This window comes from Populus trichocarpa, chromosome 1 (assembly GCF_000002775.5).
Source record: "Populus trichocarpa isolate Nisqually-1 chromosome 1, P.trichocarpa_v4.1, whole genome shotgun sequence".
Taxonomy (NCBI): Eukaryota; Viridiplantae; Streptophyta; class Magnoliopsida; order Malpighiales; family Salicaceae; genus Populus; species Populus trichocarpa.
The window spans coordinates 575,608-601,946 of record NC_037285.2 but is presented as its reverse complement, the minus strand read 5'-3'; the positions used below and the strand labels follow the sequence as shown (position 1 = coordinate 601,946).

Here is a 26,339-nt window from a genome sequence, read left to right as displayed (position 1 = left end):
GTTTTTTGAACTTGAAACTTATACAAGTTCATAATACTACCTTGTAAAGAGAATAAAGATGGTGAGATTCGAACTCTTTAAGATTCTGATATTATGTTAAAGAACCACTTCAACCTAAAAATTTAAGCTGTTAGGCGAGGTTATAATATATGATTTATATTATTTTATAATAGTAAATTTATGTTTTTTTCAAAATAAAAAATACAAAAAATATGTTTTCTATATCTCTATAATCTCTGTTTTTTTCTATTTTAAGTCTTTAATTAAACACAAATGCATCTAAGGCCTAGTTTGTCTGGCGAAAAGTGGTTTCCTGGAAACTATTTTCCAAACTTTTTCGTGTTTTTTTGCCATTAGAAAAATTGGTCAATGGAAAACACTTTCTAAAAATTATGAAAAATTTAGAAATATCATATTATTTGCTAATTATAACAAATTTGGTCCTCAAACTTTTGATTGCTATATTTTTTTTTTCAATTTCACCTCTTAGAATTTGATTTAATTTGATTTTTATATTAACCTTGGTCCTTATTTTTGTGATTGTTATTTACTTTTCTCTTGTTATTTTTTTAATTGAAAATTTTTATCTATCAAATTTGATCCTTATTTTTTTGCTTTTCTCTTACTATTTTCCAACTTATTTTTCATGACACTACCAGACATCAGAAAATAATTTATTTTTCAGGAATTTACTTTTCAAAAAATAATAATTCTAAATGCTTATATTTTTCTTAAAATGGGCCTGAGGAACACTATCTAATCTCTTAAATGAGGGAGGGGAGGGCCTTAAAGTTTCAATTTTGGGCTGCCTCTGGCGTGTGAACAAGACAGCCCTATTGCCTCCTAAAATGGCCTCTCTTTCAGTATTCATTAATGTCTTCTAGCGAGCGAATAAACAAATGCTTCTTGTTTGAGCTCTGTTGTTCAGCTCGAAAGCTCACTGCAAGCGTGAGCTTGATCTGAAAATTGTTCTTGAGCTCATCATAGACTACCAAATCTCCATCATACATTCATTTGTTCTATGCTAAACCTCGTTACATCCTAAAATAATAATAATAAAAAAAACTTAAATACATGTACCTGCGAGAGGATGGAGTCCAAGTTTAATAAGTGTGCATTGTGAAAGTTTATAATTCATGAAAATTAGTAAGTGTGCATTTGTTCTTATAATTCGTTGTAAGACTTGATTTGAGGATTCATTACATCCAAGATTAAATTTGTGGATTAAACGAGTATACTGTAAAGTTAGTAGTTCAACTCAAATTTATATTTTTTAAATTCATGAAACATTCACGTTTATTTTATATTTAAAAAAACAAAAAAACAACTTTGTTTTGGTAAAAAAAATATTACTCAATGTCAAAATAAACCCTAGCTAGACTTTTGGTCTATGACTCAGAAAAATATATTTTATATTGAAGTTGAACTTGTTTTTTATTTTTTTATTTTTTTTTATTTCAAATTAATTTTTTAGTGTTTTAAAATTGTTTTAATGTGCTGATATGAAAAGTAAAATTAAAAAATTAAAAAAATATTATTTTAATATTTTTTCATATAAAAATTATTTTTTTTAAGAAAAACTTTTATTATATTCTTAAATATCATATTGATCTTTTAAATTATGCTTGTTGGTAGCATCACCAAATTAATATGTCAAACTATATTTAATTTTAAGAGTGTTTAAAAGTGTGGTAATGGTTATTTTTTAAAGTGTGTTTTATTCAAAAATATATTAAAATAATTTATTATTATTTTTTAAAAGTTATTTTTAATATTCGTATATTAAAATAATTTAAAAATATTAATTTAAAAAAAATATATATATTAAGTTTCTTCCAAACCGGACATGCCAAGTTACTGCCGGGTTGGTCCCAATAGTCTCCAGTCTCCACCTTAGCTTTATCTCTTACAATTTCGCTGTTCCTCTAGGGTTTGTGTTCTTGCAGTTTGTTTCTTCACAAAAGAAAAAAATGGAATCATACAGTAATTCTCAGGCTGCTTAAATATTCATATAGTAATTTAGTAAACGAAGAAACCCTTAAATGGAAAGCTCAGAATCAGAAGAGCCAGAGAAGAAGAGAACTCACTTGAATTCCCCGCTTTCGCCTACTATGGCTCGTAACTCTTCTACTTCTCCTCCCGATAACAAATCTGTAAAAATCTCTCTCCCTTTCTACATTTCTGTTTCTATTCATGATTGCTTGCTAATTTCAGTTTGTTCAATAAATTTCTTGTAATTGTGATAAGTTTTGCTGCTTGTGTGTTTAGAATTTTTGAAGTAATTGGGATTGGTCATGTCAGGGCATGATTATGAATGAAACCCATGATTTTTAGATGATTTAGAGCTTATGAATGAAACCCATTATTTGAAATAATCGCTGTGAATGGTGCAAAAGGATGCTTATAGCTGAACCCTACTGGGGTTGAGCTTTGTTGTTGTTGTTGTGATGGTGATTGATCATCACGTGATAGATTATTGAGGAAATTCGGAGCTTACTCTAAGCTGAGCTGTTGAAGTAATATCGGGATTGGTTTTTTTAGGGCAGATTTTATGAAACTATTGATGAAATCCCTTTAGCTTGTCAAGCACTTATGGTGGAAAAAGGAGTCTTGAAGTGGTTTGTATGGAAAGATAGAAAATGGAAGGACATTACATGTGTTAGTAATTGGAAAGGATTTTGGATTATGGGTTTTGAAATGGAAGTCTTTTTTGTCAGTTGGCACCGTTGTTTGTGCTCTCTCATTTTTATGATATGTCAAAGGCTGTCAGAAAATTTAATTTAAAAGCTTTGGTTTTTTTTTTTTGCTTCCATCCAGGTTGATGTTACAGTTCTTCAATGCCAGAATCAAAAGCTTGTTCAGCAATTAGATGTTCAGAAACATGAATTCCATGGTCTTGAAGCCAAAATTAAAGAACTAAAAGACAAACAAGCTTCATATGATGGCATGTTGATCACAGTGAACAAACTATGGAATCAGGTTCGAAGAGCAATTTTACACCTGTACATTTGCTAATGGTTCACTCCATTTTGTTACTGTTGTATTTAATTTGCCTGGTTCTGTTGTATAGTTGGTTGATGATTTAGTACTACTTGGCATACGAGCTGGAGGAGGCCAAGATTTTTTGCAAATCTTGGATCATGCAGATCATTCAGGAGGTACTAATCAGCATTTTTGGTTCTCTTTATGAGACTATTTATGGTCTTTGTCACATCTATACAATTACTAGACTTGAATATGGGTTTTTAGTTATTTATTTTGCATGTTATCATATGTTATATTAACTCGAGACAATCTCTAGGTTCAATTCCACCATGCCCTGCTGAGCAGATATTTCTCTGCAGACTGCTAAAGACTGATTCTATTCAAAGCAATGGAAATGACGGAATTGTTAGATCTGTAGAAGAAGCCCTTGCCTCACGACACTCTTCTACTATGGAGCTGATGAAATTTCTTGAAGATACTATTGATGCTCAGAGGGCAAAAACTGAGAGCATAGTAGAGAATTTGAATGGAAAGCTATATACAGAAGGTCAGAAGAAATCTTGATGTGGAGTCCAATTGTTACTTGATCATTCTTCATATTTATTTCATTTATTAGGTTAGTCTTTTTCTTCATTGATTTTTTAGTTCTTTCTTCAGGAGTTTTTAATTTTTACTTTGTTGCATCTTTGCGATTTTCAGATGCCATCATCCAGTTGTCCAAGATTGATGATATGATGAAAGATGAGGCTAAGAATCTGCGTGAGGTGATTGATGTTCTCCACTCAAAGCATAAGGAATATTCTGATGAGATTCAGACTTGTATAAGCAACCATTCTACAGATCAATCTGAGATTAAACGAGTTGCAGGTCTCTGAGATAGGTTTTCAAATCAATTTGTATATATTTTAAGAATTTTATCAAATGCATGCAGTTAAACACAAATACAACTCTAGGATGTAAACTAACTTATTGTTGGTCAGTAACCCATTTCTCCATCTTCTATATTATGGCACATGATGAGTATCTGTTGAATGTGCATATGTTTTTCTTATGCTTAAAGGTGATTTGGAAGAGATCATGGCTGAACTTGAAGAAAGTAGAAGAAAACTAGTCAATTTGAAAATGCAAAAGGATGCAGCGGTTGGGATTCATATGCCGGCCCCAAGTGCAGTAAATGGAAACTTGTCACCTGAAAAGACTGCAGATAGGTCGAAGCGTTTAAGGGAATTGAGGGATTCCCTTGACGAGACGAAGGTACTAGTTGAACCATCTGTCCATTCATCTCTCTCTCTCTCTCTCTCTCTCTCACACACACACACACACAACACACCAACACTAACTAACTAACTGATCGGATATGCTTTTGAGGAAATGCTGCAGATTCTGGCAGCTGACCGTCTTTCCGAGCTTGAAGATGCACGAGATGAAAATCAGACCTTATCAAAAGAATTGGAAGATCTTGAAGTCTGTAAATATGATTTGATAGGATAAATGATGTACTTGTTTTGCAAAGTAGCTGTTGTTTTGGTGGACCTAACTCATGATATTATTTTTGCACAGAATGAACTCAAGGATGACAAACATATATATTCATCTCGTCTCTACAGTTTAGTAGATGATCAGCTCCAGCATTGGAATGATGAAGTGGAACGATACAAAACACTGACAGATTCTTTGCAGGTTATTTACCTTGTTTTTCCTTTGTCTTCCATATGATTTCGTCACATGTACTTCTCTTTTAAAAGTATGATTTCAGGCCGACAGGTCTTTTGTTGTGAGAAGGGAGAAAGAAGTGAAAGCAAAAGTAGAGTCAGCAGATGCTGCAAGAAATACCATGGATACTGCAGTGCCTAGGATTGAAGAGCTCGAGCTGAAGCTGCGCAAGTGTATTATTGAAAAAAATGATCTTGAAATTAAAATGGAAGAAGCTGTTCAGGATTCAGGTGATTTTAATATCTACATTTGTTCCCATGGAAGATGTAATTTATGGGACATCTGGTTTATTAAGATGTTACCTGCTGCAGGGAGAAAGGATATTAAAGAAGAGTTTCGTGTTATGGCCTCAGCTTTGTCTAAGGAAATGGGCATGATGGAAGCACAGTTGAACCGATGGAAACAGACTGCACACGAAGCAGTTTCCTTGCGTGAAGAATCTAAATCACTAAAAGCATTGTTAAATGAAAAGGTTCCCTGCTATTTTTTGTATTGGCCATATCCTTTTCAATTATTACAAAACAAAAATTGAGAGAAATGACTTGATTTAAATTTCTTCTATTTGCCCTTCGTTTTCTGTACTTCATTCTAAAGGTGGCTTTATAGTTTTAAATATAGGGCTCTTAGTTTGAAGACGGTGGAACATTCACATGAGCTCTTGAAAATGTCTCATGATGAATGCCATTTGCTTGGTCAGCCATTTCCTTCAATTGTTTTTTGATTACTTAGTGAATCTATCTTCATTTATTTGTTCAGTTCAGTGGTTGAGCATTCTACATGTGAGCTTTCTTTAAGAGAAGATGTGAATGGGTTTTTGTGTTTCCAGGCAATTTCCTTGTTAGTTGATCTGATGAGCTTGATGAGGAGACTGCCAAGTCACAAGGAGTTTCTATATAAGTGTGTTGTAAATGATTATAGAAAAAGAAGGAACTGCCTGCATATTTTTAGTGGAAAATAATCTATTAAAAGTGAGCTGTTTTCCCATGGATGAGTCAATACTTAATCCACAGTCTACTAAATATTTATAAAATAAAGCCTGTCTTGTTCTCCTTCACTGTTTTTAGCTAAAACTATTGCTTGTCTGTTACCTTCTACTATCAGTCTCGATTTAATGGGCGTCTTTGAAATTTATGATTTTCATTTCTTTGTTGATGCAGACAAATGAACAAAAATGCTTAGCAGGCAAATGTGCTGAACAGGTGGCAGACATAAAATCTCTTAAGACTTTGGTAAGTACATTATTTTGAACATGATTCCTCTTCATTTCTAGTTTACAAAGGTTTATGTTTCTCTCATGAACCTGAACAAATACCTTTTCTTTTCATATCCTTTGTATGAATCAACCAATTTGGGGAATCATATAATTGAGTGCGCATGCAAGGAATTTGTGTACTTCTAGATCATTAAGATATAGTTAAGATGAATGCAATATTCAAAGCTTAGGGCAATAATGTTAAAAACATTCATGTGTTATGATACTCATGACTGAATTGACAACAGTTACTGAAGGGTATTAATGTTGCAGATTGAGAAGTTGCAGAAGGAGAAACAGGAACTGCAAATAGTCTTGGACATGTATGGACAGGAGGGCTATGACAACAGGTACATTCTTTTGAGAGTGTGATATCATGCAACCTATTCAACAAGCTAATGGCCTTTGGGTTCTGTATAGTTTAAGCTGAAAATTAGCAAGACATTATTTTCGGTTCTAGCCAATGAAGGCTAAAACAGTTAAATTTGACAGACATGTATGCTACATTTTTTTAGTGTCATCATTTAAAAAGGATATTAAAACCCTTTGAAACAACGGATAATTGTTTGCTAAACAGTTTGCTCCCTTCCCAATTTACCTTAGTGACATTATTAATTTGCAGTATAGTCCATTAAAGAAACAGAGCATAACTTTCTATTTTTTCACAATTATGTTTACCTGGCAATTCATCTGAATTGGTGAATTAAAAGAGTACCTCTTTACGTGTTTGCTTGTTTGGATTTTTAATTTTTGCAAAATTTAATGGATAAAACCAATTGATTAACTGCATAAATAAGAAGTTCAGAAATATGATGGTAGCTCAAATATTAATTTGGTTAGTTTAGGATTTTTTTTTTCTGTTTCTTTTGACACATGCCTGATCTTGTTTGTGCTTCACTGAGTCCTTTAAATCTCATGATTTTAATTTTTGAATTTTGTTGTTTGTAGAAATCTTAATGAAATAAAAGAATCAGAACGTAGAGCTCGTACCCAAGCTGAAGTTCTGAAAAGCGCATTGGATGAACACAGTCTAGAGTTGAGAGTCAAAGCTGCTAATGAAGCTGAGGCTGCTTGCCAACAAAGGCTTTCTGCTACTGAAGCTGAAATAGCTGAATTAAGAGCCAAATTGGATGCTTCTGAGCGGTTGGTTGCTATTGCATCATAAATCTTTTGATTGGCAGGAAGATCTATTTTTTCATTTAGTTATGGTCAAATTTCGCATTAAGTTTACAAATAAATTATCAGCCCCTCATTTTTTGTTCCTGGAGTATTTTCTCATACATCTACATTTCTTTTTTAAAATAAAATTTCACCCACTTCTTTTTATAGAGATCCACTAGGAATTGCCTTGCCTGTACCTGACAATGTTCTGCAAACTATTACATGCAGAGATGTTTCAGAGCTTAAAGAAGCCATCAAAAGTAAAGACAAGGAGGCTGAGGCATACATTTCTGAAATCGAGGTATGTTGCTAATGTCTTGTTTGTTTCCCATGAAGCCATAAGTTCTTGTTACTTCCAGCAATTTTGGTTCCTTAGTACTTGCCACTATCATTTCCCCTTCTAATCTCCATACTCACCTATCTCACCACCCTGATTCTTAATTCTTTACTCATCCAGAACATTGGCCAAGCTTATGAAGATATGCAGACACAAAACCAACACTTATTGCAGCAAGTCGGTGAGAGGGACGACTACAATATCAAGGTTTGTCTTATAGTTATCTGTCTTTATTGTTGATTATCAAAACATTGCTTATTACTTTGTTAATTGGTTGGGGAAAAAATAGACGACCTTCTAGGCTAAGTGGTAGTGAAATTTGCAGTATGTCATGTTCAGCCTTTCTTTGTCACGTGCCAGAGGTGGCCAAGCTAGCCCTTCAGTTTGCTGTAGTGGTCGGTTTGGTCCCTTCCGTGGCAATATAAGCCTGTCACACCCCTATGCATGCCCTGCCAACTACTTTGAACCGCTAATGCTAACTGCTAGCTTTGGTGAAAAAACAAAGTAGTTTAGTAGAAATATTGACTTCTGATCTCTAATTAGACTGAGGTTTAAAAATGCAGCTGGTATCTGAGAGTGTGAAGACAAAGCAAACTCAAAACTTTCTACTCTCCGAGAAGCAGGCACTGGCAAAGCACCTTCAACAAGTTAATGTGTCAGTGGAATCATTAAAATTGAGGATTGCTCAAAGTGAAGAGCAGGTAATTTTTGTTTGAAAACATCCTGCAGGATTTGTCTTTTTGTTAATTTCTCTTATCAATTAGATGTTGAATCTTGCAGATGAAGCATTGTTTGATAGAGGCAGTTAGATCCACTGAAGAAGACAGACATCTTGCAATCAATCTTGAAAGTGCACGGTGGGAATTGATGGATGCCGAGAAGGAGTTGAAGTGGCTTAAGTATGCTGTTTCTTCTTCTGAAAAGGAGTATGAGCAGGTCCAGAAGAAGATAAATGAAATCCAAACGGAACTAGACAGTGAAAGGTGAGGTGTCTTTCTTTTTGACAGTTAGATATGAAACTTCTGTGCATTGCAGAGTAGCATGGTGTTTTATACGTTGGATAGAAGACAAGGGCTGTATAGTTTTTGCTCTAGAATGCGACTTTTTGTTTTGGAACAACTTTGCCTTGTGCTCATGTAGGTAATTATAATTTGCATTGCATATGGATTATAGTTTTGGTTAAGCTGAATTTTGTGGTCTAGTTGATGCTGTATTGGGCTTTTTAAGTAATTGTTGTGCACTTCTTACACTTCACAAGAGTGTGTTATAGTTTATGATTGAAGTTTAATGGTCGGTGAAGGTGTGGTAGGTTCTGTTAATTGTGTGAGGAGAAAAAATGCACATTAAGCATTTGGTACTGTAACATATTAACTGTATTTGTATTTTTACTTGGCTTTTCTGTGCCTTCTTGCTTTTCTTTGTCTTCTCTTCCCTTTATATTTTTTAGAAAAAGAACTTTCTGCAAACCTAATATCTACCTGACAAGGGAATTTTGCTATGCCAGGAGTGAAAGGAGAAGGCTTGAGGAAGAGCTCATGGAGGTGAACAATAAAGTTGCTGAGTTGACTTCTGAAACTGGTGCGGCTGCAATACAGAGACTTCAAGATGAGATAAAAGATTGTAAAAGTATTCTCAAGTGTAGTGTCTGTTCCGACCGGCCTAAGGAGGTGAGTGAACTTTCTGGCTGTTTTTTATCACCTGATGACCTTGTCATTGTTCTTATAGATGATTTGAAAGGCTGACTATTTTGGACTCGCTTTATATGCGGCAGGTTGTGATTGTGAAATGCTATCATCTGTTCTGCAATCCATGTATCCAAAGGAATTTAGAGATTCGCCATCGGAAATGCCCTGGATGTGGAACTGCATTCGGTCAGAATGATGTTCGGTTTGTTAAGATATGAACAAGCCTCTTATTTTGTTGTTGAAGTTAGGTTTAGCATTTATTGCTTGTCATAGAAGCTTGATGTCAAGAGTTAATTATCTGATGTGAGAACTAATGGTCTCATGTAATAAGATTGAAGATGAATTTATGTTCCGATGTAATTATTTGACCGATCGTGTGTCTGTAAATATATAACACGAAAAAGAAAAGCCCCAGGTGCTATTCTTCAATAGTTGATTTGTAAATGCTAGATGCCGGGCCTCACCGTCTCGGTTTGTTTTGTTCTCATGGCTTTGTAGAGGTATTCCTTGTATACGACAAGTGGATTTGACTCAATAGGCAACGGTAGACATTTTGGGAAATGTAGAATTGGAGCCATAGATGGTCTAACCATGAGATCAGCTCTTTTATCTCCCACTGTCTAGTCATCAGGGAGTAATGCATGAAATTGTTCAATCTATTACCCTTTCGAACATTAGATGAAAAGAAATGCATTTATAAATTTGTCGAAGTCCGGAGGGAGGGGGAATGCCCAATTTATCTATTTCAATGAAGAAGAAACCAAGATTGGCGGTCACACGATCTTCTTTAAGCTGACGTGACATGATTTCCTCACGTGTTCTCCTAGGACATCCTGTAAGGTACGCAAAATTACAGTGGATCATTCTCTGGCTTTCTTCCCTCTCCTAGATTAGCTCCTTGCCGTTGAGACGCAGTTGACACAGAAGTAGGTGAAAATGGATCATAAACATGCTGACCTCCGTGGAATGAAGCTGGTCTAGCAGATGCCAAGGAGATGAAAGGCTGCTGATTCGGAGCAAATGATTGTCCTCGAGGAGCTATTGGAACTGGATAATTCTGCTGAAGTTGCAAGGGGTTTCCCGGTCTGGGAGGTAAAGGACCTGTTAAATAGGGTATGTGGGGAGTTGAACTTAAGTTCCTCGACACCATCTGCATGACTGGTTGTCCAAATGAATTTGCATTTGAAAATGCTGGAAGGCTGGGGGGAAGCGAGGGACCAGTAGGATTTCCAACAAAGGGGACTTGACCCATTTGGTTGCTGACCTGTGGTCTAGGAAACATCTGCCTGCCAGGTAGAGGAGTTGAATTAGGGACCTCGAAGTGGAAAGGTGGTCCTTGAGGTGCTGGCGATTGCATCATGGGTCTAGGAAGTGGACCGTTTTGAGCAGCATGATGACTGCTAAGCCTGGGAGCTATTTGGGGAGCTGGATTCTGCAGATGATGTGGTTGAAAAGTAAAATCACCAGGACCAGAGTGCTGTATTTTTGCATCTGTTATTGTGGGTGATCTCATGGAAGCAAAATTTGAGGTAGTTCCAGAAAAAGCTCCTACAACTCCTGAAATTGGCGTGGAACCAAGTACCGGGTTTATGGATGAAATTGGCAAAGGAGCAACCAGTGAAGATTGGATTAGGGTAGGATGATTCATAGAAACACTGTGTGATTGCAGAGAGGATGGTCCCGGTGGGAAGGTTACAGGAGAAACCATATTAGCTGCATTTGGAGGTGGTGCATTGGATGGAAAACCTAGCTGTGGAACAGTAGGCCATGGACCAGGTGAGGGAACTATAGGAGTTGTTGTTTGTCCCATGTTGACAAAACCTAATGATGCCGGAACACTTGCAGGAGATCCAGACCACCCAGAAGGGACTAAAAGCCCATCATGTGAACCACTTGACGAGGGTTGAAGTAATGGTGGCCTTGCAACAGAGTACAGCCCTGTTGGGTGGGGCTGGCTACCAGTAAAAGATTGAGGCTGTGGAGTAGGCATGGGAAAATTTCTAGGCTGATATGGATTTGAAAAGGCCTGTGCCAGTCTAGGCCCGAATAATGAAGGCATGGTTGAAGAATTGAAAGATGCTGACTGTAAAGGTATAGGATTGTTTAAAACTGGTGCTGAAGAAGTCTGAGGGAAAATTAAGCCCGGAGGTGGATGTAGAGGTGTGGCAGCAGGGAGCCATGAATTTTGATATTGGAACTGGCCTTGTTGAGGAGTAAAAGATAGCACCACTCCTTGGTTTACAGCAGTAGAGACCATAAAAGCAGTAGAGGCCGCCTGATTCTGACTAACATTTGCATTATCCCCAGCCGCTAAATTTCCCTACACAAATGGTGATGATAGTTAGTATAAGACCAAATCGCCTGCAGAAGTTAAAAGAAAAATCGCATATACAATCCAGCTGTAAGATGCAAATGGACAACAATAAACAAACAAACAAGTAGTTTTCCGTGATCTTCAGTTCAGTGAAACTCACTGATACTGAGGTGATTAGCAATTCAATCAGGACAACAGCTGCGTCAACTTTCTCAAATGTGTCGGCTGTTACATGAACACTCAACTCCTCATAAGCAACCTTAGTCTCATTGCCATCAGATGGAGAAATCTCAACCTGGAAAAAAAGTTAAGAATTATGGATACAAATGCCGAACACATTACACTTTAAGGAAGATATTTAGATACAGATGTTTCAGCAGTTAGACAAGAGTAAAAATCTTATTCACAAAAAGGAGACTAAAATGAACAGAACAATTAGAGGGGGAGCAAGAAGAGCAAGTTTATGACCAATCATCCTAGGACGATAACTTCATACTAAGAGGATGTGTTACCTTCTCTCCTGTATGCACGTTGGAACCATGTACTTGTATTTTGGCTCCAGTTTCCTATTCACAAAATCAGCAATTGAACATGGATAACTGAAACGCACAACTAATATCAAAGAAGCCACCCCACCCTCAAAAGAATAGGAAAAAAACACAATCCCATGTTTTCTCAGAAGCAGACAGGGGCATCAACCAAAGGATATACCTTTTCTAATCGCTTCTGAGTCTCGCTTCCAAGCCCAAATATTAGACCAATAAAATTATATCCAGGATACTCCTTGACCTGCAGAGGCAATATACTATAACCTTACACTTGTCATGATGTAGCAATATTACTCTCAAAATAAGTGACTGTGGCAACAGCTTGGTTATGAAATAAAAGAACTTATAGCAGATGGGCGGCTGGCTTTAAACAATAACAGCACACAGATTGACCAAAATAAAGAACAAACATAATGGTGGCTCAATCCAGCTACTGGCGTCCAGCATATCTAGTGCATGCTTAATTTCTAATGACTGTATAGGGAATTTTGCAGACCTCGAATTAAATCCCAATCTGGCTTCAGAAGTACCCATTCAAAATTTGAAGTAATTTACTCTTAATATCCGTAGGTTTATAACTTAAAGTCTTACACCCTAGCGAGCACCTACATTATGTCCAAAAAATAGGTAGCAACAAGTAACTAGCTATAAATAGGAAAGCAAGCAAACATGACAGGTAATAATAAACAAAAATAACAAAAAAAATACCTACTGCTAAACCATTGCCAATAAATTCCTGCTAATCCAAACTCCTTACCTTATCTTCATTCTATGATAAAATATATAGGATAAAGCAAATGTTCATGGTTATTCTCAGGAAAGTTTACAAATTTGTCATAAAACTACTCTTACGAAAGCAAAAGGCATCTTTTCATGTGGAGTATGGAAAAGGAGAGACAGGAAACCAAACCATCTAAACATGACTTACAGGGATGGGAACTGTGGTCTCTTTTAGCAAAGGCTTATAATTGGGTGGAGCCTTGTAGCTTGGATTCAATATAAGTATCTCACCTGGAAAATCAAGAAAGATAGAATCAAGCCAGACATAACAAAATGGAAAAAGTAACATGATTTGATGAGAAACATCAAACATGCCTATAGCTTCCTGTTTTTCAAGTTCCAAGATCTCAGAGTTCTACACACAATAAGTCCAACAATAAGTTCTTGATGTCAAACAAAGAGTAATTAAAGTACTAATAAAGTCAATAGAAGATGAGCATCAATGCAAAATCAATAGCAACTTTACCTTAGTATGGATTTGTGGAATCGAAGATTTGGGATCTTCAAGCTCATTGGAGTCATGTGAGTCTCCATCCCTCCCAGGTTCTGGAATTCCCAATTCCAGTTGTTGCACAATTTGATCCACTCTAATCTGCCCAAAATTTTTATATCACTTAGTGGCACCTGGAATGGGAAGCTTCCATGTCAGCCATTCACACAGGGAAGACTGACATTTTAGCACCCAATGGGAAAAAGGGAAATCTTCAATTGCCTCCAACTGAGCAATATATTCTCCCACAAACTGAGGCGATAAATGCTTCGAAGCCATTTTAAATTTAAGAGATTAAATATTTCAAAAAATGAAAATCCAGGCAACAAAAAATTGGAAATTAAAAGCTCAAATGAGGGGGTTATAATCTTCAAAAGAATAGGATAAAAATGAACATATTACATGCGATGAATTCCAAATTTTACCTGGTATGCCAAGGCTCTTCCCCTTTTAACAGAAGCATCTTGTGTTAAATCAGGACCCCATTTGGTTTTCCTCTGAACCTGTTCCTGATTGGTACTTTCTCCATTCACTGCATTTTTACTACCCGGCTTTTTACCTCCTTTGACGATGGAAACTAATGAACCCAAAAGTTTATTTTTAGGGATAACAAACCCTGACTTAGCTGCAAATAAAGACACCTTTGGACCACTAGTTGTCGATGCACCGGATGAAGAACTTGTTGCAGTCATCTTAATACTTTGAAGCTCAACTGCAGATGTCTGGTCTACCTTCTTCACACTCATTCCATTCTCTGGATACCTTTGCACTGCGAACTAGACATGGCTGCCACAAATATACAAACTGATTATAATCAAACGACAATATACTCCGGGACATAAGCAAGACATTGTCTATCAATTCTAAATTAAAACACTAAAAAGGATAAAACATCAAATTCACAAGCAAGTCAATTCATTTCTTAAGACACTATAACCACTTAAAGATTCTAAACTAAATCCTTACCCTATATCCACAAAGTTAATAGCTATACAGACTATACTCTCAACTCAAAATTCTTAGATATGTGTAAGTTACACTTGTTTCAATCAATGGAACTACAAAAAAATAAAAAATAAAAAGATTATCTTGAAAGAAAAAAAATCCTTCATGATTCTACAATACAGCATCAAGAAAATATCCAGGTTTCCAAAAAAATTCAAAATTTTCACAATCTGGGTTTTCTTTCTTGATGTAAAAGGAGAGATTTAAAAGAGCAAGTAGGAAAATACCAAAAATAAATAAGCATCTCATAATATATATTTAATTAAATTTCTTTTTTCTTAATAGAAAAGAAAAAAGCAGAAATTTTGTTAAACTATTTAGCTAACAACAATATTACACCGTTTCTTTGCAAAATTTGGAGCCAAAAACCTTCTTACTTCACTGGTTAATTACTATTTGATTTTCTCAAGGAAGAAAAAAAAACTTGTTTTCCATAGCCCTGAGAAAATATCTACACAGAGTCAAAGGGTACCTTCAAATGGAAGAGATGATTCCAAAAAGGCGGATTACTTGAGAGAGACTATACAGTCTGAGCCCCACTGATAAAGCTCGATGCAGAGCTAAACAGACGCATAAGGTTTTTATAGGTGCAAACTCAAGCTACATCTTCATTTCGTTGGAGTCTTTGGGCTTGGACTATGTGAATCATTCTTGATTGGGACAAAATATGGGCCTACAATAATCTTCTTTCCTTAAAAACTTTTGGCCCTGTTAGATGAGAGGTGCAACAATGTTTCATGCATTTCCGGCCCGGCCCAGGTTCTGGTCCAAAAATAGTTATTGGATCACCATCTCAGCCACTATTAATTATTTCTTTATCAGAACGATTTTGTTTCGTTCTTTTTTTTAGAAAAAAAATATTAGAAATTGACCTAATTAAGTTTTTTTCTGGATTTAACTAGATATCAAGTATCAACTCGACAGGGAATTGAATCTAACCAAATCAATATTTTTTTTTATTAAATTATAACCCGACCTGAGTAAAACTTACTTCAGGTAACAAATTTTCCGGTTAACTCAGTTTGGATTTAATAATTATGGTTTCCTGTCAAATGTATGAATCCAGGACAAATCACTGTTAGTTTAACTGGTCACAGCACTTACATGCTATGCTATCTCCTCCATTATATGGTTCAAGACCTAATAAACTGATCTCATCAAGGACACTTGCAAGTTAAATCACATTGCTGCTGTGAACCAAAAGGAAAATATTTTACCACATGAACTCGATTTTCATGGACACTGGCAATTTTTAGCAATTTTTAAGGGGAGAAAATGAACACTGATTTACAATTCAACTTGTTTTTTTGATTTCTTCTAATACAAAAGCTATGGATTCCATGTATCAGGGAAACATGCGGTGATTCTACTCAAATCAAAACAGAGCATGTTTAGCCTCAAATCAGGTCAAATATTCTGTCATTTATTCTACATTTGGAGCTGATTCTAAATTTGAATTCTATAGCTGTAGCCTGTACATTGTAATAGCAGCACAGTTTTAGCATTACCGTTTACATGTTTCCTAAATTAACTTCTCTACCACTGTGTATATAACACAGAATATCTATCAATAAAGTGGGGGAAATTATTGATTGAAATCACAGCAATATTTACTATTCTATACCATGATGGTGACAGAGAAACACAAATTCTCAGTTCATCAACTAAATCTGAACCCATGAAACTTCTGGTCAATACTGTTCTATCAGCAACTCTCTTCGAATCACACTAGCACTGGCAAAAGTTGCTCTCACCCACAAAAAATGTAAAAAATCCCATGCCAGAGCTCTATTCAAAACTGCTCGTGATTCATGCATCTCACAGCATGGTTTTACAAGAAATGCAGAAAAAGAACCGTGGGGAGTTTTGCAACTGCCATTTTCGAGAACCTGATCGATGGTTTATGGGCACTTCCATTCCACTGTGGTTTTGCACCCAGAGAATCAATTAATGGGCAAGTAGAATGGAAAAAATTCTCGAGTCAGAGAAGCTTTCATCTTGCTAAACAGGAACACTCCATTCAAGCTTTAAGTGAAAGGGTAGAGGTTTGAAAAGAGCAAACTGCCAAGAAGGACGTACGCTGTTGAATACGCCCAGATCATGTATCCCGGCCATGTCTTACTCATACCAGGAGATATCATTAAATGTGATGCAAACCAGTAGAGAGGAGGACTGGCTGACAAAAAACGAGTGGAAACCTGTTAATTATCAAGCAACAGGAACAAAAAGATGCACAGTTACATTAGAAAACTTGATCCATTTGTCAGGGGCCACAAATTATGCAAAACATGGTGAGTTTGGGTCTGTCTAGCCTGTTCATGCATGACAAAAAGTGCTGTGGCTACCATGAACACCAAGCGCAGAGTACATGGGAGGATGAAGGCAGACAAGCTTAGCTTATTTAATGGATCGTATTCATTCAGGACAGGAGTACATCATCATCATCCCCTTTGATCTTTCACAATATTGTTAATTCATGGACAAAAAATTCAACAGAGTTGACATTATGATACTCAATTCTTTATTCAACAGAGAAACACTGTTATTAGAACCCGTGGTACCAAGCTTTGAGATTTGAAAATCGTTGTCTATGATTCTATCATTTGCCAACAATGGAAAACCAACTGTGCGTATGGATGCAATGATCACATCTAATGTAATGGGACAACATTAAATTTCTAATAAGGAGATAATATAATCAGTGAATTCAAACCGTCATGATTCTTTCACCATACAGTATAGCAAAGTGCAGACAAGTGGCATCATCATCCTTTGGAAATTCTTGGCTGCGTTGTTGAGTTTTAATTGCTGTACATTGTGCACTGCTTGCCATCAAGTCTTCGATGATAAAGTTGATGTGAGGCTGCATTGAAAAGGGGCTCCCATATTTCCTTGAAATCTCGAGTTCGCATGGCTGCATTCCCCATGCTTCATCAAGGGGGAATGGGTCCCCCACGTCAGCTTTTGGCCCCATATACGTGTCCATGTAGCAATCACCGGTTTGGATGTTCTTATTATGGCTGTCTGTGTCCCGTGGCTTTTAATATTTTAATATTATTTTAGGAGCTACCAGTTTTAAATTTTTAAGAACTTATAATCACAGCAGTCGTAGCTTTTATATTTTTTTTTTATCAAAATAATATTAAAAAAAAATAAAAACTGAATCTAGATAGATCATGGCTCAACCTAGTTGGTCATCCAGGTTAATGTTTTTTTATTTAAATTAAAACATGATATAAATCAAACTTCAAATCATGAGTTTAATTAATAATTTTTAACACAACTGGCTTTGCTTTAATCAAATCAATGTCGATTAGCTGGAGTCTAGCCATTCCCAGTTCACACCAGTGTTCTCAAGCAAAGGCTTAATTATAACAATAAACAACAGTATGATATGATTGAGATTGCATGCTGAGTCTTGCTCTCTGGGTTCAAATTCAGATTAACAAGAAAATATTAAAAACAAATTTATGATAAAACACACCATCCGATCTTTCGAAAACTTGACCAAGGAAGGATTTAACACACGAAAACTGGTGGGGAGATAAATTAAATTAAAGTTGATAATATTATTGTTATTACAATTAACAGTTGAGCCGATCTTTGTTGGCAAAGACATCATTTTATGAACTATAAATTAACGTTAATCACGCAAAACTTTAGAAAAAGTTGTGAGGCTAATATAATAGTTTTTTTCTCTCATTATCGAACTCCTAAAGCTTCCCACTACGTACAGAGTCCAAAATAGACACCATATGAACAATTCTCTCGATGAACAATATGTTGATAAGATATGTTGATAAGATGATTGATATTACAATCATCCAAAATTAAATCAAAACTTGCGGTGGGGATAAGAAGATACTTATAAAACTCGTTCCAAGCCATGACCTCACTCTAAGACCCTAGTCACCAATTAAATGGATTGATTAGAGTAAATTTAAAATGATATTATTTAAAAATTTTATTTTTTAAAAAAATACTAAAATAATATTATTTTGATAAAAAATCAAATTAAATCAATTCTCACTTGATTCAATATAAAATCTAGCTTAAATTTTATGAGTTACAAAATTGACTTGTCAAATCAAACTGAATTTAATAACACTAACAAGAAAGTGAGGATAACACAAAACTCTAAAATTTGAGGAAAATCCAATGGTACATTGTATCATTATTTTTGACGTGATAACCATTATATCTATCAATTTTTAAAGGAAACTTGTTATTTGACTCGTGCTTTGTTGTAGGTTGGATTTAAAAAAAATTTGAACATGCAAGCTTTTCCAATGTGTTTTTTATATTAAAATAAATTGAGAATTATGTATGTTAATAAATAAATAAAAATACATTTATAATAAAAAAAATTTAAAATTAAAAGTCAGATATAAACAAAGATATTTGGCCTCGTATCTCGAATCTTTGACACAATTTTGTTTGACAACTTTGTTCACAAAAATTAGTTTTTTTTTATTTCAATGGTAATAAAAATAGACACACATAAAAATGATTTTAAAAAAAAGGCAAAAACATATTATGCAAAGCTACACATGTCTGAAAATAAATATTTTTTATTTTTTAAAATAAATTTTATTTTTTATAAAACATAAAAAAATTATAGATGAATTAGAACAATCTCTCAAAAAATTAAATGTACACAAGATAACTAAAAAATAATTGTTATTTAAAAGAGGTTAGATAAACAAAATAAAAGAGAGAAGAGGTATTATTTTAAATATAAATTTAAAAATTATTTTGAAAATATAAATTAAAAAAAAATGAAAAAAAAGGTTAGGCGTTGCTGGGCCTAGCAAGCCAGACAGCGTGCTTGCCCCATCTAGTAAGGGCCCACGCACGGCCCTACAAGAGTAGGACAACATGCTTGGCCCTTAATTTTTCTTATTTTTGTTTTCATTCGGCTAAATTTTTCAACATATTTTTGACAAAAAAAACACCTAGAAAACATCTCAGACAATTTGATAAACTTATTCATGGCCTCAAAAAACTCAAAAGAAGTCTCAAAACTTGAAATCAACTTGAAAAAAATCTTACCGAGCTCATATATAAACTTCTAGGAAATTTTAAAGTAAAAAAAAAAAAATTTAATGTAAACTTCCCTTATCAAATGAAACAATTTGCTACCAATATTGATCTTTTTATTGTTGAAATCGATGCCAACATAAATTTTCTCTCTTTAATACTGGATTTTGATAATTTTCTCTCATCTTTCTCAAACTAAGAACAAAAAAATATAAAGTTTGATATCAAAATTGATTTTTTTAAAAAATTTTAAAAATTAAAGTAACAAATATTTATAATTTAGAAGACATGGAGACTATAATAAATATATTTCTGGGACTTTATTAAAACCACAAATTTCCTTCTTGTTACTTTGACCCCATATTTCAATTAATGTAACTCTTCCCAAACAATTTGGCTAATAATTTGGCCAAAAAGAGCCAAATTAAAAAAAAAAAAAGGATAAGAAAAAGGCAATGTGAATAGTAAAGCATTTTGCATAGTGAATTCCCGTCTTTTAGATTTATAGTTAATATTTTTAATATGTGATGGATATCCATATTGCAACCTTTCCAAATTAAGCACCAATATAATTAATGGTGGCTGCAGATATAATTGAAATAGCTTACGGTGATTAATTAATCTCTAATTAGTTTCAATTAAGATCACATGCATACATAATTATCACCATAAATTAATTACCTTTTTTAATCACAACAGCTTTTCCAAACAAGCAACATTGTTTAGGTGCAAGGTTTTAGAGAGGGGAAGCATTGAGCTTATGTATTTCTTATCTTAAAACGAAATCAACATGCATTCATTAACGTGTTTGGTAATATCATCATGCCTCCTGCAATTCGGGAGACCTAAGGCAATACGAGCCATGGTAATAAAACCCACCCTCCCTCGGCCCAAAACTCCAATCATATATTAAATAAATTGATCAAAATAATATTATTTTAATTTTTTAAATTAAAACAATATCATTCTAAAAAATAAAAAATCAAACTATATTTTATACATATCAGAGTTTAACTTGTCGAGTGGACCATGTCAAAATGAATCAACTCATGGCTAACTTTTTCTTGAACACCCAGGCTAAGAGATGAATCGGTCAAGTTTCAAATCAACCCATTGAGTTGGCTAGATTTAGTAACTGTGATATAAACCAAATGGACAAAATTTTAACTAACAACAACCTTAATCCATCACTAACTCTGTCTATAGCATGATGTTAACAACGACAACAAGACTTTTGAAAACTTGGTTTATAGAGTAATTAGGTTAGGTTTGGTATCCATGTTATCATTATATTTGAATTGAAAATAATTATTGGAGGGTAAAGTTAGAAACAATAAGACTTTAAAGAAAGAAATAATGTTTTTCATAATTTTGGAAATAATAATTAAATCATTGCTATCCACATTATTAATTTGGGCTCGAAAGACCTGTCTAGCTAGATTAATAATTATCGGCATAACTTCCCCTGTAAAAGCTAAGTTAAGAAAAACAAAAGAAATTGGTTATTATCACATGGGAAGTGGTGGTAATTGGTAAACCTAATTATTTTAGACTTAATACCTCATGTACAGAAGGGAATTCTGTGTCCTATCACAAGGATTCTAGCAATGAAACAGATAAAGCATGCCATGCATTATTTCTTGTCTAACTTTGTCACACATGATCATGCAGGCAAAGAGACAAATTGTGAGCTTGAATAATTTGTTTTTAATCACAGACTCGATCCATGTTGTAATCACGGATTCATGTAAGAAGAGAGTCCAAGTTGCATCACGGGTTGCCCAAACAAAATAAAGGGCTATGCTCACACCCATCTCTCTTTTGAAAATTGAGCTCGATTCTAGAAAGAAACCATCATCTATAGAGGACAAAATTCCCTATTGGATTGCCAATGTTGGATTCAGGAAAGTAGTCTCTCTTAATTCAATCCAACTATAAGATTCTAATAATTCTTTTCTTTTAGAGTGAAAGATGGCAATACTTCAACGCACTTTTTGACATAGATATCATAGATTTAATGGAAATTTCGGTAGTAGGGAGCCTTGTTTCGTGCTAGAGCAGCTGTTTTGAAGTTTTTATAAAAATAAATCAGATTAAATCTTATTTAGATTTTAATCGAGTTCATCGAATCACGGGATAATATGCAGAATCGATAAGTCAACACCCAGTCTAATTCATCATGAAATGCAGCCCAAGTCAAGTATGAACGGGCACCTTTTGATCCATATTATAACAATGGACGGGATCCATTTGACAGCATACAATGCTTGTCTACATCATGACAAATACCATGTGAATTCTACTTATAAATTTCATGGTTACTAGCATTATTATTATTTCTTGTCACCACACCAGTGTACCAACTACCTTTCGCGTCCTTTATATTGAGAGAAGTGATCACAAGCTAAGCATGAAAAAGATTAGCTTTTGAGGTGTCTTTTCGTTTCTTTCAAGGCCAAACACTCCTCTCTCAGAAAATGGGCTCAGAAGGTCTTGTGACTGCTTCAGCAATTCCATGCATCTTGGTGCTGTTGATGCTGGTTGGCACTGCAAGATCAGACTTTCAGCAAGATAGAACAGAGTGTGCAGACCAACTAGTAGGTCTAGCCACATGTCTTCCATATGTTGGTGGTGATGCTAAGGCACCCACCATAGATTGCTGTAGTGGGCTTAAACAAGTGTTAGATAAGAGTGTGAAATGTCTGTGTGTCCTCATTAAAGATCGTGACAACCCTGATCTTGGTATCAAGTTCAATGTTAGTCTTGTTGCTAAACTTCCTAGCTTGTGCCATGCGCCAGTTAATGTCACAAACTGCATCGGTAAGTCCACAAGAACACATGGATACTGTCCATTGAAATAGAATCAGATATTTGAAGTGCCCTATTGAGTGTTTTTTTTCTCCCCTTTTCAGATATTCTGCACCTGCCTGCTGGCTCACCGGATGCGAAGGTCTTTGCAGGATTTGCCAACATCACCGGAAGTGTTGCTGCCCCAGTTGCCAGTGGTAAAAGCCTCTAGTCCTGGACTTAGACATGCATATTTATGGCTTGGTTACTAAGATTTAAGCTTGTTCTAGATTATATTTGGTGTTACTGTTTAGCCCTTTTGATTCCTTTTTTGTTTTCTTTAAAAGCGAACTCAACTGGCAGTAAATCAAGCACTGCTGCAGAAAAGAGTGGTGCTGAGAGGCCAGCAAACAGATGGCTTGTAGCAGCGGAGGTTCTGTGTGGATTATTACTATGGACTTTCACATCTTTTGGTGTCTGATGATACGTATTCTATGCGTGGCTATGATAAAATTTTCTCCCTAAATATGTTCATCAAATATATGTAACTCAATTTATGGACAGTTTTCTACTATCTCTGTTGTCTCTTCTGATCCTTCTGTTTTGGAAGAAATTAATTGATTAATTAATTCTCTCTATCTTCTACTATCCCATTATATTTCCAACTGTGATAGTTATTAAAGGGGAACATGGTTTAAATGGAAATGTTATAAGGACTAAGGAGCAGATCATTTCAGTAAAGTTTGTGCCCTTTCCATTCTTTCAAGAAACTTGGTTTGAACCATCAGTTCTCGCATTTAGTGCTCTGGATCTACTAACTGTTCGCTCTGTAAAGATAAGGGTCATTTAAAGTTTTCCAGACCAGCTGCAGGTGTTGAGTGCTGATTGGATTATTCTTTTGTTCTCCGATCAACTATCGAGTTTAGCATTGCAATAACTATGATTGTGGTTAGAAAAGTTAAAGTTAAAAAAAAAAGTTATAAATTGTAATTGTTTCAGTTAAAGTTTCAATTGAATTTAAACTTGTGGTGTGTATGTGTGTGTGTGTAAGCCTCCCATCAAAATTGGAAGATAATATCAAGCAGGAAACATTAGATCGAGACTAAATTATTTTCCATTGGGATTTGAAAAGTTCATTCACACAATCAAAATACAGTTCCTGCTTATCCATTATTGGAATGTTTAGTACTATGGTGGCCTGCAAGCATGAAAGTTTTACATGTTCGCTGTGTTCGTTGTATCTAAAGGCAATGTACGAAGCTATGCAACTTTTTCTAAATAGAAACATAGAACCAAAAATGGGTGCTCTTGTAACAGGGAAAATGGTTCCATGTACCTGTCCTTGTACTGCTTCATGACAGATTCATGGGCATGGAGACAGGCAAAAGAAATATAAAAATGGATTATTATTATTACTACTGCCATTTAAAGCACGAGAGATTAGTGATAGTTTATGCATACACGTTTCGAGACGAAGAAAAAACAGAGGAAGTATATTTGCCTATCATTATGTTTTGAAAGACAAAAACCCAGTCCAAATCTGTCCAATATACATGTATTTTACTCCAACTAAACATGTTTTTGTTACTTCTGTCACGGGACGTACATTAATAAAATGCAATCCAGGAATGGTGTTTTTCCAGCTTGATCCATGCATATAGGATGGAATGATTAGCTTGCTTGAGGTTTGATTAATGCTGCATATTATATAGTTCGATTCAATAAAACGAGGCAGATGATTATAATCAGCATTTAATCTAATACAACTATATTATATACATCCTTATAAGTTCTTTAGGGCATATTCAAGCACAGGATCCATGTATGTTTTGCTCCCTCTACTTTATTACAATGTTGTAGCTACAGTTCATCGCGTAGACAATTTTATCATATGATGTAAGCCTATCGCCCGAGTTCGTTTACCGAAGGCATTACTGTGCCTCCCTTTTTCTGGATGTCAATACATGTCATGTCATGCTAGGCCATCTAATCCAATAATTGGACCTCTTGTCCCTCTCTGTTTATGGTCCAATTTTTCTTTTTTTCTTCTCTTTTTATCTTTTATATCATGGTGTTTAAAGGTTTCTTAATTCATTTTTTTAAAAACTATTTTTCAAATTTTTATATGTTTGTTTATTATTAGAAAAGTTGGTTAATATAAAATATTTTCCAGTCAAAGAAAAATTTGGCTTAGTTTTCAAGAAAGTGTTTTCCTAGAAAATTTAGGCGGAAAACACTTTTTGGAATTTATGAAAAATTTAGAAATATCATATTATTTGCTGATTATATCAAATTTGGTCCTCAAACTTTTAATTGCTATATATATTTTGCTTTGGATATTTATGAAATGTTAATTATTATTATTTTAATTTCTTCATCTTTTATTTTTTTATTTTTTAGTTTTGATCTCTATTATTTTGACTATTGTTTATTTTATTTTAGATAATTTATAAAATTAATTTTTTTTTCAATTTCATTCTCATTCGACCTTTTAATTTGTCAGATTTGTTCCTCATTATTTTAATAAATTTGAGAAAAATAAAACATTAATAAGTTATTTTCCAGCTTATTTTCCATGACATAACTAAACACTAAAAATTATTTTTCAACTTATTTTTTATTACACTATCAAATATCAGAAAATAATTTACTTTCCTGAAATTTATTTTTTTTTTAAAAATTACTTTCAAATAAACAAACAGGTCTTAAGCACAAAGATGGAGTCATGGGCCTACTCAATAAGGTATGAGGGCCCATCAACAACTACTGCTATAGGGCACAGGAAAAGGGCTCGGCCTAGACTAGCCTGGTTCTATGCATGTTACTCAAGCAACAGTGATGGTTGTTTCCTATTTGGTTACTAAACTTACAACCAGATCATTTGATTAATTATATATATATAAAAAAATAATAATAAAATTCAATATCTAACAAATCAAAATCAAAGAATAAAATAAAAAAACCATAAACAAAAAAAAATCATTGCAATAAATAGTGTTTTACGAGGTATTCACCATTTCATTTAGTTCTTGTTTATTTTAAAATTTTGATCGGTTTAATAAGTTGATCTAAGATTTAGCTGGTTTGAAATTTAATTTTGGTTGGATTAAAATTTTATTTTTTATTTTTTAAAATTTATTTTTAACACTAATATATTTGTTGGATGATTTAAAATAATTAAAAAGTAAAATAAATTTATATTTTTAGCACCGCCGTAATTAGACAACGCTTTCAAACACCCCATTAAAACTATAGTGCAACAACAATTGAAACGGACAGGGAGACTAAAGAAAAGAAAATTAAAACAAAATGTGTGGTGGACCCTCATTGCCATGCCCCTGCAACCTGTAGAGTGTAGGGTAGAGTACAATCATTAATTGTACACATCCTCCCACCACCTATGACCTACCTCACCTTGACTCGTGAGAGTTTTGCAAGTTAAGGTCCACCTACGATATCGCTAGAAAAATATAATCTTCGAAGATGGATTAGAGTGTGATTATAAGATTTAGAAACAACTGTTTATGCATTTTTAACCTCTAATTCACCAATAATATTATAAAAATTTTGCCTTTTTTTAAAAATTTAAGATATCTTTGATTGCTTTATTTAAGATAATATGTTTATACTAGCATGTTTAGTAGTGTGGTTACAATTACTTTTTAAAGTGTTTTTCACTAGAAAATGTATCTAAATAATATTTTTTTTTATTTTTAAAAAATCATTTTTGATATCAGCACATCAAAATGATCTAAAAACAATAAAAAATATTAATTTAAAATAAAAAAAATAAAAAAAATTTAAAACTTTTTAAAAACACTTTTGAAACGCAAAAACAAATAGGACTCGTTATAAAATGCTCCTGATAATAAATTTGACGTTAGTAAAGTAAAATTCTCTTCGTTTTTCATGTGTTTGCTTCAATGTTAGGTGGATTGACTTGATCATTTGAACTTAGCTAATTTTATTGTAAAAATCAATTACTTCTAAGTTAACACAATCTAAAGCTTATCGATAATCCAGGAAAAATCAATATTTGGTGCTTGGCCACGTGCTCTCTTACCTCTTCTGTGTATTTATTTCAAAAGAAGCCAACAACCATTCCATTCCCATCAAGATAACTTCTTGTCAAGATAGCTTCAAAAATAGGAGTGAAGGTTGTCAAGAAAATCCAAGAGATAGGATACGTGCTTCTTTCTCCACCAACAAAACACCAAAACTTGTCCATCCAATCACTTCAAC

At 34.2% G+C, this 26,339-nt stretch overlaps 3 protein-coding genes across 10 annotated transcripts; 2 read left to right on the top strand and 1 right to left on the bottom strand.

Moving 5' to 3' along the window:
* Positions 1-1,852: 1,852 nt before the first annotated feature.
* On the top strand, positions 1,853-9,618 carry LOC7455740 (E3 ubiquitin-protein ligase BRE1-like 2). 4 transcript variants are annotated; one of them, XM_024593998.2, is made up of 19 exons: positions 1,853-2,153; positions 2,818-2,979; positions 3,071-3,158; positions 3,302-3,532; positions 3,685-3,852; positions 4,046-4,239; positions 4,366-4,449; positions 4,546-4,665; positions 4,742-4,928; positions 5,010-5,170; positions 5,856-5,927; positions 6,224-6,300; positions 6,899-7,093; positions 7,340-7,412; positions 7,569-7,655; positions 8,012-8,149; positions 8,229-8,431; positions 8,953-9,115; positions 9,220-9,618. In XM_024593998.2, the coding sequence occupies exons 1-19, from the start codon at positions 2,043-2,045 to the stop codon at positions 9,349-9,351; spliced, it is 2,646 nt and encodes an 881-aa protein (XP_024449766.1). In that variant the 5' UTR covers positions 1,853-2,042; the 3' UTR covers positions 9,352-9,618. The 4 variants fall into 4 exon arrangements, with proteins under 4 accessions (XP_024449766.1, XP_024449767.1, XP_024449768.1 ...); XM_024593999.2 differs by lacking the exons at positions 1,853-2,153; positions 2,818-2,979; positions 3,071-3,158 and having other exon boundaries at positions 3,454-3,601; XM_024594000.2 differs by lacking the exons at positions 1,853-2,153; positions 2,818-2,979; positions 3,071-3,158; ... (2 more) ...; positions 4,046-4,239; positions 4,366-4,449 and having other exon boundaries at positions 4,750-4,928.
* Positions 9,619-9,807: 189 nt separating this feature from the next.
* Positions 9,808-14,884, bottom strand: LOC7483260 (uncharacterized). 5 transcript variants are annotated; one of them, XM_024594002.2, is made up of 9 exons: positions 14,743-14,884; positions 13,691-14,051; positions 13,242-13,367; positions 13,091-13,130; positions 12,924-13,006; positions 12,159-12,236; positions 11,960-12,013; positions 11,608-11,742; positions 9,808-11,453 (listed from the first exon to the last, which is right to left on the bottom strand). In XM_024594002.2, exons 2-9 carry the CDS (start codon positions 14,009-14,011, stop codon positions 9,984-9,986), a joined length of 2,307 nt encoding a protein of 768 aa, XP_024449770.1. In that variant the 5' UTR covers positions 14,012-14,051; positions 14,743-14,884; the 3' UTR covers positions 9,808-9,983. The 5 variants fall into 5 exon arrangements, with proteins under 5 accessions (XP_024449770.1, XP_024449774.1, XP_024449773.1 ...); XM_024594006.2 differs by lacking the exon at positions 14,743-14,884 and adding an exon at positions 14,648-14,714; XM_024594005.2 differs by lacking the exon at positions 14,743-14,884 and adding an exon at positions 14,640-14,659.
* Positions 14,885-21,650: 6,766 nt separating this feature from the next.
* On the top strand, positions 21,651-22,735 carry LOC7455738 (non-specific lipid transfer protein GPI-anchored 13). Its single transcript, XM_002299091.3, has 3 exons — positions 21,651-22,130; positions 22,223-22,315; positions 22,445-22,735. Exons 1-3 carry the CDS (start codon positions 21,788-21,790, stop codon positions 22,576-22,578), a joined length of 570 nt encoding a protein of 189 aa, XP_002299127.1. The 5' UTR covers positions 21,651-21,787; the 3' UTR covers positions 22,579-22,735.
* Positions 22,736-26,339: the final 3,604 nt, after the last annotated feature.

Bases quoted from the DNA above. Each gene is read 5' to 3' on its own strand.
- LOC7455740 (XM_024593998.2), top strand. From the start codon at position 2,043: ATGGAAAGCTCAGAATCAGAAGAGCCAGAGAAGAAGAGAACTCACTTG. The intron at 4,929-5,009 runs GTGATTTTAATA...TACCTGCTGCAG, and splicing joins AGAAGCTGTTCAGGATTCAG to GGAGAAAGGATATTAAAGAA. The intron at 9,116-9,219 runs GTGAGTGAACTT...TATATGCGGCAG, and splicing joins GTTCCGACCGGCCTAAGGAG to GTTGTGATTGTGAAATGCTA.
- LOC7483260 (XM_024594002.2), bottom strand. From the start codon at position 14,011: ATGAGTGTGAAGAAGGTAGACCAGACATCTGCAGTTGAGCTTCAAAGT. The intron at 13,007-13,090 runs GCATGTTTGATG...TTGATTTTCCAG, and splicing joins TGAAAAACAGGAAGCTATAG to GTGAGATACTTATATTGAAT. The intron at 11,743-11,959 runs GTAACACATCCT...CTTTTTTTCCAG, and splicing joins ACGTGCATACAGGAGAGAAG to GTTGAGATTTCTCCATCTGA.
- LOC7455738 (XM_002299091.3), top strand. From the start codon at position 21,788: ATGGGCTCAGAAGGTCTTGTGACTGCTTCAGCAATTCCATGCATCTTG. The intron at 22,131-22,222 runs GTAAGTCCACAA...TCCCCTTTTCAG, and splicing joins TAATGTCACAAACTGCATCG to ATATTCTGCACCTGCCTGCT. The intron at 22,316-22,444 runs GTAAAAGCCTCT...TTTCTTTAAAAG, and splicing joins TGCTGCCCCAGTTGCCAGTG to CGAACTCAACTGGCAGTAAA.